The sequence below is a fragment of the Vulpes lagopus genome, chromosome 1 (assembly GCF_018345385.1).
Source record: "Vulpes lagopus strain Blue_001 chromosome 1, ASM1834538v1, whole genome shotgun sequence".
Lineage (NCBI taxonomy): Eukaryota > Metazoa > Chordata > Mammalia > Carnivora > Canidae > Vulpes > Vulpes lagopus.
The window spans coordinates 75,812,272-75,825,712 of record NC_054824.1 but is presented as its reverse complement, the minus strand read 5'-3'; the positions used below and the strand labels follow the sequence as shown (position 1 = coordinate 75,825,712).

Below are 13,441 nucleotides of genomic sequence, written 5' to 3'. Positions count from 1 at the left end.
ACATCTTATTAGTCATAGGATAACAGTATTATTCTGGTATCTGGAGAATGACATGTTACTTATAATTACATAAAATGTACACTCTTTAGAAGAGAAAAAAATAGGACACCTAATATGATTTAATAAAAAAGAGCTCTGCATTGGAGGATCTTACACTGGCACCAATTAACTGTATTACTTAGTGTCTCTGTTCACCTGTGAAATTCAATAATATGTTCTCTGTCTCTCACATCAGGTTTTTAGAAGACTAAAAGGAAATGATAAAAATAAAAGTGCTTTGCAAGTGAAAAGTGTCATGCAGATGTAAGGTACAACCAAAACATAGTATGTGCACATATGTGCAAATGTATCTAGACAACTAACAATCCTTGTTATGTGTCATAGTTCTAAGCATTTGCTATGAGAATTCATTTAGTTCTCACAAGTACTCCATAAGACAGGTATTATCACCTTGGTACAGAGAAGGAAACTGAGGCACAGAGAAGTTAAGTTACTTCTAATAAATGGATACCAGTGGAATGACAACAGAAATTCAGTCTGGCTCCTGGGTCTGTGCCCTTCATCCCTTTTTATATTGTTGATATGTAATTTTACACAACATTTCATTTCATAGACTACTAACCTGGTTGATTTTCCAGTATTCTACAATCTGAGCTGCGCTGATATTCACCACTTAAATGCCAACTGAATTCCTGGCTGAAAGGGCAGTAGTCAGCAATTTCTACTGAACCACCATAATAAGGCAAATCTTCTGTAGGAATTCCACTTAGTTCATCGAAGTACTACAAAAAAAAATTATTAGGAAAACAGAAAGTAAGAAATATTTTGTATCATCAAAACAAAGTCCACAATTTATAACAACCCTTTAAGGCTGCATAATATAAAAAAGATATTATTGTACTTTTCTTCATATATAATAGAACATAAAGACAGTAATATACAACCTGTGGGGTATTTCGAGGTTGTTATAGTTACTTTTCTTCATATATATTAGGACATAAAGACCGTAATATACTACCTGAGGGGTATTTCGAGGCTGTTATGGTTTTAGAAATAGGCAAGGTAAGTATATTGGTCTAAGTTTTTAAATTAGATGACAAATTTGACTAATGTTTTAAAAAGATAAATAGGAAGATTTTCAAGAGTTAACAAAACACAAAACTAATCCAGAGAATTAAGATATTTTAAATATAATGTACTTCAAATGTTTTTAGAAGACTTAATTTATGTGTTTTGACAAACCTGGAAAAATAAAACTGTGATAAAATGAATGAGATCATACTTAAAAAATAGTTTGGGGGTGCCTGGGTGGCTCAGTTGGTTAAGTGTCTGCCTTCAGTTCAGGTCATGATCTTGGGGTCCTGGGATAGAGCCCCACACTGGGCTCCCTACATATGGAGGGGTCTGTTTCTCCTTTTCCCTCTGTCCCTTCTCATCACCCCTGCTCATGTGCATTCTCTTTCTCTCAATAAATAAAATCGTTAAAAAAATACTTTGAACACCAAAAGAATAAGGCATCAGATAAATTTTAAAGATTTCACATTTATACCAACTCCATGAATTATATTACTATGCCTAGAAATACAGTTGCTATCTTATGATGTCTGGAAGCATTCAGTGGGGTCGGGTCATAAACACAGATAGGAAGCTCAAAATTTACCAGCTATCATTTTAAATTATCTTCTGAGATACCACTTCTGACTACAGAATCCTTTTAAATGGCAGGCAGAAATGAGGCGTTTTAGAGATGGCCACTGCAACAAAAAACTTAAAGGTCCAATCAGAGATTCAGACTGAATATGTGGGACCATTTCCTTCACCATTTTTTTTTTAAAGATTTTATTTATTTATTCATGAAAGACACAGAGAGAGGCAGAGACCTAGGCAGAAGAGAAGCAGGCTCCTTGCCCAGGGAGCCCAATGCAGGACTCAATCCTGGAACCCCGGGATCACATCCTGAGCTGAAGGCAGACAGACACTCAACAGCTGAGCCACCCAGGTCCCTCCCCCCTTTTTTTTAAAGAGAGAGAGAGAGAGGAGGGACAGATGGAGAGGGAGAGAGAGAGTCTTAGGCAGGCTTCATGCCCAGTGTGGAGGCCAACACTGGACTGTGTCTCACAACTCTGAGATCATGACTTGCGCTGAAATTAAGTTGGACGCTTAACTGAGCCATGCAGGTGCCCCTCCTTCATCTTACAGATACCATGAGTCAAACCTTTTCTAATGCAGGACTTCCAAGACTTCTAATTAATTGGATTAGAGTACCTCAGTTATTTTCTTTGAAAAACCTTGTTTTCTGTGTAAATTAGATTAAATCAAACATGAAGACTTGGAAACAATTAGAAAAAAAATACAAACCACCTAAAAATAGACCCAATAAATATTGTAAATACCATTTACCATTACTATAAGGCATTCCTGGATATTAATTGTTGTTGATTAGCTTATTGACTTTAAAGAATTCTAAGATTTCTTCATTTTTTCTAACGTACAGAAAACAAATGGAGCCTTTCACAAGTTGAAAAACTTGAGAATTCATTCTTCTATTTCAAAATGGAGACTTCCCCTTAAAAAGTTGAACTGATTTCTAAAATTGTGCCCCAAACAAGTGTTACCTGGTACTCTTGAGGTAAAGGTTTTGAAAATTTCTGCAAATTACACACTGCAACTGCTCTCTGGTCCTGTCTGCAAGTTAACTGCAATGGATTACTTCTGAGTGTGTCACAAAAAGGGCTCAGCATCTGCCTCCTGCACACAAAGATAAACACCACTGTATCAGAAAATATAACAAATCCATTTTAGACCTTGTCTTTTCAATTAACATTGCAGTTTATTTTAATAGCTTAATACTAAGTGCTGAATCAGGTTGTAAAGTTATTTTTATTTATTTTTATTTTTATTTATTCATTTTTTAAAGACTTTATTTATTTATTCATGAGAGACAGAAAGAGAGAGAGAGAGGCAGAGACATAGGCAGAGGGAGAAGCAGGCTCCATGCCAGGAGCCCGATGCGGGACTTGATCCCGGGACTCCAGGATCACGCCCTGGGCCAAAGGCAGGCGCTAAACCGCTGAGCCACCCAGGGATCCCCATAAAGTTATTTTTAAAAGGGTAAAAAGAAATACTTAATATAGATATGAAAGATTAATGCTACGTGCATTGTAACATCATCCCAACATTATTAAACACAATTCTATTTGTCTCTTTCTCCACTTTTGCCAGGAAAATGGAGTTCTGCAGACCTGATCTGCAATGTTTAATGAAAAATAATGAAATTCCTGATGCTGCTTAGAAATGCAAATCTTCATAATTAATATAATGGAGTCTCAGAAAGAGATGGAGGTGATGCCTTTCTGTCCTGCAGCTACAAAGAGTGAAATTTTTGCTATGCCTAATCTAGTTCAAAAACTCTTTTTTGACAGTTTGTTAAACTGAAAACATTCACAAGACATCTTGTTTTCATGTACAAAATGAAGACTGTATATTGTATATTCCTAATTATTACAAGTTGTTCTGTTAAATCTAATCTTGAAAGTACAATTTGGAAAAAGATGTCTTGTAATTTTTCAAGGACATTGGAATCTATTGCATTGTTCTATAAAAATAATCTTCAAATTAGTTGCCTTATTGATAACTATAATATAAATTAATGTCATAACAATAATGTTATAAATGAAATTCCAGGGATCCCTGGGTGGCGCAGCGGTTTGGCGCCTGCCTTTGGCCCAGGGCGCGATCCTGGAGACCCGGGATCGAATCCCACATCAGGCTCCCGGTGCATGGAGCCTGCTTCTTCTTCCGCCTGTGTCTCTGCCTCTCTCTCTCTCTCTCTCTCTCTCTCTCTCTCTGTGACTATCATAAATAAATTAAAAAAAAAAAATAAAGAAAACTGGTACTTGCTTCATTTAAGTTAACATAGTATAGCAATAAAACATCTCTAGGGGAATTACAGCTTCTTGAGATAAAATGTGTAAAAGACCTGCCACAGTCTTTGGTAAACTTGAAGCAGCACAGTGTAATAGGAAAACAAAGGTCTAGAAGTCTTCACACAGGCTTGGTTTCAAATACCAGCTTATTTGATGTTTACTTAATTTTCCCGAGTTTCAACTATAAAGTACGCAGTGTCTAGCACATACAAGTTAGTCAATAAATGTAATTTCACTGTCCATATCACTTTTTATGAAATCTTTATATATGGCAATTTTATAACTTTCTTTTTTTTTTTTTTATAACTTTCTATGATGAAGTTTCCACTAAATATGACACGTAGTTCTTACTAAGTCACTCTTTTTATTTTTATCTAAAATAAAACAATATATAATATTTACCTAAATTAATTAAAATATGAATTTTGGCTGAATGGATAAAGAGGAGTAAGGAACTTAAAAAATACTGATTTAAAAAGCTCCAAAGTTAGAGTTGTTCAAGATTCATGGATTATGATTCTACAGTAGAACGCCTAGTAGAACTTTCTGCAATGCAGCTATGCTGTCCAACACAGTAGCCACTAATCATGTAGTGGCTATTAACCACTTGAAATGGAACTAGTGCAACTAAAGAACTGAATTTTAAATTTTATTTAATTAATTTACATATAAATTGATACAGCTACATGTGCCTAGTGGTATCATACTGGACAGTGTAGCTCTAGAGCTGATAACGATGCCAAATAAACTAGGAAGAAGAGTTAGGTAATAATACACAAGTTGTCTTAAAATGCAGAAAGAACCTTATTTTGTGTGTACATAGATTAAAATGATTCAAATGAGTAAGGCTCTGCCAATGCTCAACTGTTCCCTTTTCACACTAGTCACCCAACAATAAAAGAGGAGAGGTGTCACAGCTGAAGTTAGGCATCAGTCCCCATGCTCAGTAATGGTCACACTGGAATCAAAGACAACTCAGGGATATAGCCTCACTGAGCCTACAGAGCCAGAAGCTGGCTTCTGTACCGTAAGGACTTCTGAACATCGACGTTTCAAAAGTGGGACATTTGAACACTTATGACAAGGATTAGCAAACTTTAACTAAATTCTAGGCCAAATCCTGCCCTTAACTGCTTTTTTGGTATCTGTGTTTCTCCTTACAACCTGTTTTTGTAAATAAAGTATTACTGGAACATGGCCATGTTCATTCATTTTGCCTATGGCTGCTCCTGATATACAAAAGCAGAGTTGAGGGGATCCCTGGGTGGCTCAGCGGTTTAGCGCCTGCCTTTGGCCTAGGGCGTGATCCTGGAGTCTCGGGATCGAGTCCCATGTTGGGCTCCCAGCATGGAGCCTGCTTCTCCCTCCTCCTGTGTCTCTGCCTCTCTCTCTCTATGTCTATCATAAATAAATAAATAAATCTTTAAAAACAAAACAAAACAAACAAAAAAAACAAAAGCAGAGTTGAGTAGTTTTAACAGAGACTGTTCAACTCTGAAAAATTAGGAAGAGGAGTTAGGTAATAATACACTAGTTGAAAAAAAAATACACTAGTTGTCTCAAAACATAGAAAGAACCTTATTTTGTGTGCACAAAATATTTGCTAATAGGCCCTTCACAGAAAAGTTTGCAAACCTCTGGCTTATGGCTGAAAGGACAGAATTCAGGGGACCAAAAGTTTTACTTTTGGAGAATGGAGAAGAGGAAACTCCCTTCAGTTTTTGGTTTTAGGTGATCCTATAATCGGGACCCAAAGGGGAACAAAGTGGCAGCTGTAAAAAGAAAAAAAAATCTCTAAGTTCTTGCAGCTGCAATGTTAATTATATATTTCCTTTAACACAATGGAATGGCAGTTCTCAAACTTTGCTGCAAAGTGAAATCACTAAGGGATCTCTAAAAACAATACCAATGCCTGGTTTCCACTTCCAGACATTCTGCTTTAATTGGGATGGGCTGTAATGTTGGCATAGAATTTTTAAAAAAAATTCTAGATGATTCTAATGTGTGGCAAAATTTGGGAACTACACTAGCAGACAAAAGTTGTAGTGCTGGATATAACTAGCTGTCCTCAGAGTGGCTGCAGGTGCTTCCTGATACTCTTTTTTTTTTTTTTTTTTAAAGATTTTATTTATTCATAGAGAGAGAGAGAGAGGCAGAGGGAGAAGCAGGAAGCAGGCTCCATGCAGGGAGCCCGATGTGGGACTCGATCCCAGGTCTCCAGGATCACACCCCAGGCTGCAGGCAGTGCCAAACTGCTGCGCCACCGGGGCTGCCCCCTGATACTCTTTTCACAGCAGTATTACAACTCAGATGTCAGACTCCTTAGTAGAAACTAATGCTTTGAGACTTAACCCAGGGGAGAAAAGATAAGAATAACACCTTCACAAGAAGTACCTGTGATTTAGTGGATAAGGCACTGGACTTGGATACAGAGAAGCTAAAGTCCCTCAGCAGTTATATGACCATAGGCAAGTCACTTGTTTCAAACCTTTTAAACTATCAGTAAAATGAACAACATACTGAAATTCGTGGGACACAGCTAAAGACATGCTGAGAAGGAAATTTATAGCATTCAATATATATATTAGAAAGATATAGCATCTCAAATCAATAATCAAGAACCTAGAAAGAGAAGAATAAAACAAAAATGAGCATAAGGAAGGGTATAATACAGAACAGAAATATATTGGAAACAGAAAAACAATAAAAGACATCAATGAAACAAAAAGCTAGTTCTTTAAAAAGACCAATGAAGTTAACAAACCTCTAGCAAAACTGAAAAAGAAATGGAGAAGATGCAAATTACCAAGATGAGGAATGAAATGGGATCTCGCTATACCCTTCAGACATTAAAACAATAGTAAGGAATTACTACAGACTACTCTGTACACATAAATCTAGTAACTTAGACAAAATGGACAAATACCTGAATGACACAAATTACCAAAGTTCATCCAATATGAAAAAGACAAATATCAATAGCACTGTAAATGTTAAGGAAGTTGAATTAATACTTTAGAAATTCCGAAAGAGAAATCTACAGTCCCAGGTGGTTTCACTGGAGAATTCTACCAAATGCTTAAAGAATTAACACCAACTGTACACAAACCCTTCCAGAAAAGAGAAGATGAAGAAATACTTCCGGATTCATTTTATGAAGCTAATATTACCTTGATACAAAAAAACAAAGACAGTACAAAAAGAAACAAAAACATATTCTTCACGAATATATACAGAAAAAAGCCGTAATAATTTTTTTTTTTTTTTTAGGATTTTATTTATTTATTCATGAGAGACACACAGAGAGAGGCAGAGACATAGGCAGAGGGAGAAGCAGGTTCTCTACAGGGAGCCTGATGTAGAACTCAATCCCAGGACCCGGGGGCCATGCCCTGGGCCAAAGGCAGATGCTCAACCGCTGAGCCACCCAGGCATCCCCATAATAAAATATTTGTATGTGGAATTCAGAAATATATAGAAATAATTATATACCATGACTAAGTAGGGATTGCTTCTAGCAACACACAACTGGTTTCATATTTGAAAATCAATGTAATCCATCATATTTATAGGCTAAAAAAAAAAAAAAAAAGATTACGAGTATATCAAACAAGCCAGAAAAAGCTTTTGACAAAAGTCAACATCTATTTGTGAAAAAAACTCTCAGGAAAAAAAAGGAATACAGGAGAACTTCAACTTGAAAAGGAGCATTTACAAAACACCTACAACTAACATTATACTTAACAACGAAAGACTAAATGTCCCCACCATTGTGTTGGGGGTTAAAAAACTCAACAAAGCTAAGATCTCAATTCTCCTAAAATTGCTAATAGATTTAAAACAATTCATAGAAAAATCTCAAGAAGACTTTTTTGTAGACAAGGTTATTCTGAAATTTATATGAAAGGCAAAGGAACAAGAACAGTTAAGATGATTTTGAAAAAACAAAGTGGGAAGAATCAGTTTACCCAATTTTAAAACATAATATAGCTGTAGTAATCAAAGACTGTGCAGTATTAATAGAGTGCAGACTCATAGAACAATGGAACAGAATAGAGAACACAGAAATAGATCCATATAAATACACCCAAATGATTGACAAATGTAAGAAAGCAATTCAATGAAAGAAAAATGTTTTTTTCAATAAACAGTGCTGGAGCCAAATGGACATCCATACACCAAAAAAAAAAAAAAAAAAGAACCTTGACCTAAGTCTCCCACTTTATATAAAAATTAACTCAAAATGGATCCCAGACTGCAATATAGAACATAAAGCAATTAAACTTTTGAAAAAAAAATACAAGAATATCTTTAAGATTCAGGGCTTCACCACTGATTGACTTGAAAGTACAACTCCTAAGAGGACATACTGATAATTTGGCCTTCACCAAAGTTAAAAACTTTTGTTCTATGAAAGACCCTATAAAGAGAATAAAAAGAAAAAGTACAGATTAGGAGAAAATGTGTGCAAACCACATAACCGACAAAGGCTAGTATTTAGAATATATAAAAAACTCTCAAAATTCAACAGTAAAAACCCAAAATAAACAACCCAATTAAAAAACTGGCATAAGACATGAAGAGATATTTCACCAAAGAGAATATATAGACATCAACAAGCATGAAAAGATATTCAACATCGTTAGCCATTAGGGAAATGCAAATTAAAACCACAACGAGATATCACTACTATCTTTCAGAATAACTAAAATAAAAAATAGTGACAACATCAAATGCTGACAAGGATGTGGAAAAATTGTTATGACTCATACATTGCTGGTAAACTACAAAACAGTAGAGCCATTCTGTAAAAGTGTCCAGCAGTTTCTTAGGGAAATAAACTTGTAACTACCATATGACACAGCAACTGCACTCCTGGGCATTTCTCTTGGAGAAATGAAGATTTATGTTCACACAAAAACCTATACACAAATGTTTACAGCAGGTTTATTCATAATAGTCCCAAACTGGAAACAACCTAGATATCCTTTAGCATGTGAATGCGTAAACAAACTGGTAAGTCCATGTCATGGAATATTACTCAGCCATTAACTCGAGCAAACAACTGACATACCAACCACCTGGATGAATCTCCCAAAAATTATGTGGAGTGAAAAAAAGCCAGAACAGATTAGTGGTTTCCAGGGGCTTTAAGAAGGGCTAGAGTGGGAGGCAAGTGGGTATGTCTGTAAAATGGCAACCTGAAGGACCCTTGTGGTAACTGAAATGTTCTGAATCTGATTGTATCAATGTCAATATCCTGGCTATGTTTTTGTACTATAGTTTTTATAAGATGTTAACAACAATCAAGAAAACTAGATAAAGTGGACAGGGAATCTCTGAATATTTCTTCACAACCGGAGTGACTCTATAATTATCACAAAATAAAGTTAAAAAAATATATTTATAAGGGCATCTGGCTGTCTCAGTCCAGAAAGTATGAGGTTCTTGATCTCCGGGTCATGAGTTCGAACTCCACATTGGGCACAGAGCTCACTTAAAAAAAAAGTGTGTGTGTGTGTGTGTGTGTGTGTGTGTGTGTGTGTGTGTTTATCTCCCAAACTTGAAGAATGTATTTTTTAAAAAGTTTGCTAGGTGGGCAGCCCCAATGGCTCAGCAGTTTAGCGCCACCTTCAGCCCAGGATGTGATCCTGGGGACCTGGGATTGAGTCCCACGTCAGGCTCCCAGCGTGGAGCCTGCTTCTCCCTCTGCCTGTGTCTCTGCCCCTCTCTTTCTCTATGTCTCTCATGAATAAAAAAATAAAATCTTAAAAAAAAAAAAGTTTGCCAAATGATTTTGATATTTATCTAGATCTGAGAACCATTATTCAAAAGTATATTCATGTTTTTGGATACTGAATAAGCAGCTGCATCTATGTTTATATGAGTGCATTCTCTGATAAAAACAGTAAGAATGATAAAATATGCTAAGTTTTATAAAATATAATTACAAACTAAACAGGAATGCTTATGGTTCTAGTTCCCACATTATAGATTCTTTTCATATATGATTTAAAACAATAATGTAGTTACTTATTAGATTACCATGAAGCACCATAGATGGTTTTCTGTATATTTTGAAATTGAACTGTTTAGACCACATTTTCAAAATAGGAACAATTTTAGGCTCAGGATAAAGAATAAAATCAGAAATCAACTGTGTTATGAAAGATATTATTAGGAAATGTGTCCTTACTTTTGTTTCTGCTGATCAATCCAGAATTTACAGCTCTTCCTGACAAAGTCACAGCCCATTCCTCGGCCCCAGTCTAGCTTCTCGGCCATGCTGTAATTAGCCTTATACCAGCTGTGAAAATAATTTAAGTAAAGCACTTTGTATTACTGTTATTTTAAAAACAGTTCTAGCATACCAATTATAAATCTCACTAATGAGCAAACTAGGACCTCAAGACAGGAGCATTTAAAAGCAAAGCCTTTGCTACACAGGAATTGCTGCGTAGAGTCACTGTAATGAAGAGTAGGAAACTTGTCTTATGCTGAGGGTATTATCTGAAACAAAAATCAAAATCAAAATAGGTTGTCAACTGTAATTTTCAAAGATGGTAAAAGTCAGAGTAGAAAACAGTTACGGTGTGAGACAAAGGGATTAAGAGACAAAGAAACAAAAGAGAATAAGAGAAAAAGACAAGGGAGTAAGCTGAGGAAGAAATAGTGCAATTACTAGTTGGATAAACTACCCAAAATGATTCAGTTGGCCCTAGTTTCTTGCTTCTCTAGCCTCTGCTTGTGACTAAAAACTACACCGTTATAATAAGACATATGAATACTATGTCTAATACTTTAAAAATGTTCTAATTTCAGAAAAAAAACCCACATTTATTTGGTTTCCTAGCAAATTTAAACAAAAACTTGGAGCCTACTTTTATTGGTTTTTCTTCTTTATTCTTAAAAATAAGATTTTGGGCAGCCCTGGTGGCTCAGTGGTTTTGCGCCGCCTTCAGCCCAGGGTGTGATCCTGGAGACCCGGGATCAAGTCCTGCATCGGGCTCCCTGCATGGAGCCTGCTTCTCCCTCTGCCTGTGTCTCTGCCTCTCTCTCTCTCTTAGGAATAAATAAAATACTTTAAAAAAAGATCATTTTGTAAAAATTATAAAATTATAAAAAAAAGTTTAACCTTTTAAAAAATAATTCAGAGAGAATGAGAGACACAGCGAGTGTGCACGTGTACACCAGGGGGTGGGGCAGAGGGGGAAGGAGAAGAAGGGGGAAAGAATCTCAAGCAGACTCAGTGTGAGCCTGACACGGGGCTTGATCTCATGTTCCTGAGACCATGACCTGAGCTAAAATCAAAGTCGATGCTTAACTGACTGAACCAGGTACTGCAGATTCTAACCTTTTTGTATTACACCTTGTCCCTTTAGCATTACCAAAACAGTAAATAAAAACATAGTCTCAAAGGCTGAGGGAATGACAAGACTTATTCCCTTCATTACAGCTACCTTCCCACAAAATCAAACACAAACAGAAATATGTGATACAGAATCTCTTAAAACCTTATCCTTTAAAAAAAAATTTTAAAGATTTTATTTACTTATTTGAGAGAGAGTAGGAGCAGGGGAAGAGGGAGAAGCAGACTCCCCCTAAGCAGGGAGCCCAACCCCAGGGCTCGATCCCAGGACCCCGGGATCACGATCTAGGCTGAAGGCAGATGCCTAACCAACTGAGCCATCCAAGCACCCCTCAAAATCTTCTCCTTTTTGTTAAAGGACAGAACTCTCTGAAAGAGAAACTGGAGACATGAATCTCAGCACTCCACTAACCGAAATGCCTGCAACCTCTACAGCTTATAACGTGACTTATGTTAAACAGCTCATGTATTCTCACAGCAGGTCAAGTTGTCTAGGTAGTAACAGATCAGTATTGCACACTAGCAATTATTTTAGCAGTGCCTAGGTTAGGCAACCCTTCTCCCTATGGACAAAGTAAAGCAATTAGATTCCCCTGGGAATTACCATATCTAGTCTAGACTGAGTATAGAGCATGTATCAGCACTATGTCACTCAATCACCAACTAGGCATTCCAGCTACATTTCTTGAAAACTTCCTGACACCATCTTTGCAGCTCTTCCTATACTATGAGCCGACAGTTATTAAGCACTTTTTATATGGTAGGCACTTTGTTTAATGATAAGGCTACACCAATGAATAAACAGAGTTCCTTCCCTCATGAAGATTAAAATCTAGTGGGAAAGGCAGATATTTAAAAAAATAAATTACAACTGGGATGAGGGCTACAGAGGAGAAGTATAAGGTGCTAACAGCAGCATATTAATAGGGAAATCGAAGTCTGGGGAATTAGGAAAGGTTTGTTTGAAGAAACAACTTTTAGTTAAACCCAAAGGATGAGCACCAATTAGCTGAGGGAGGAGGAGAAGCACTGGAAACAGAGTTCCTCAGTGGCACTGGAGGTTTGTGAAGTCAATTTACTGTATCTTAACATTTATTTCTCTTTCTACTAAAATCAATAGAATAGAAAAAAAGGACTGCATTGTTGGTAGTAGGGTAAATACTGTTCCATGAACTTTGGTTCGGTTTTGTATACAAGAGCTAATACCTTAGTTGGTACTTACATGTGCAAACACTGTACTCCTTACGTATATTACATATATTAACTAAGTAAAGCCTCAAAAACTCTATGAGGCAGATATCTCATTTTATCCCTATTTTACAGATGAAAGAACTGAGGGAAAGATACAGCAAGTAGCAAAGACGGGATCTGCATCTCCGGTTCTGGCTTCAGTGTCAGTGCGCTGTATCCAAAAATGGAGATACAATTCACATCCTATGTATGAATTGTAGACAAGTACACCCTTATAGTTTGTGTGATTCAATGTCTTTAATACATTCACAGGGTTGTACAACCAATACCACGACCGGCATACCTCATTTTCTTGCATTCCACTTTACTACACTTTGCAGATACTACCTTTTTTTTTTTTTTTTTTGTCATAAATGAAGGTTTGTGGCAACCTAGGGTCAAGCAAGTCAACTGGAACCATTTTGCTAACTTCCTGTCTTGGTGTCACACTTTGGTAGTTTTCCAATATTTTAAACATTTTTGTGATTATTGTATTTGTAATGGTGATCTGTGATCAGTGATCTTTGATGTAACTATCATAACTGGGGGCAACGGGCACCACACGCTCAACAACAATAAACGTCATGTGCATTCTGACTGTTCTGCTGACTGCTCCTGTCTCTCTCCCTTTTCTCGGGCCTCCCTATTCCCTGAGACACAACAATACTGAGATCAGGCCAGGTAATACCCTTTGGTGAGGCCGTCTGGGTGGCTGAGTCGGTTAAGTGTCCAACTGCTGATTTCGGCTCAGGTCATGGTCTCAGGGTCCTGGGATCAAGCTCCATGTCGGACTTCAGGCTCAGTGGGGAGTCTGCTTCTCCCTCTCCCTCTGCTCCCGTCACATAGCTCTCACTAAATCAAAAGCTAGAAATGATTTAGTTTAATGAGGAAGGGATGTCAAAAGCTGAGGCAGGGC

At 36.8% G+C, this 13,441-nt stretch overlaps 1 protein-coding gene across 2 annotated transcripts in view; it reads right to left on the bottom strand.

Annotated features, from left to right (window-relative positions):
- The window catches only part of LMLN (leishmanolysin like peptidase), an 89,489-nt gene that overhangs the window by 22,801 nt on the left and 53,247 nt on the right, over positions 1-13,441 (bottom strand). For both annotated transcript variants that reach the window (XM_041771403.1, XM_041771413.1), the window contains exons 12-14: positions 10,123-10,233; positions 2,616-2,748; positions 623-782 (exon numbers count right to left, since the gene is read on the bottom strand). In XM_041771403.1, coding sequence (XP_041627337.1) covers positions 623-782; positions 2,616-2,748; positions 10,123-10,233 — 404 coding nt within the window. The remainder of the gene's footprint in view (positions 1-622; positions 783-2,615; positions 2,749-10,122; positions 10,234-13,441) is intronic.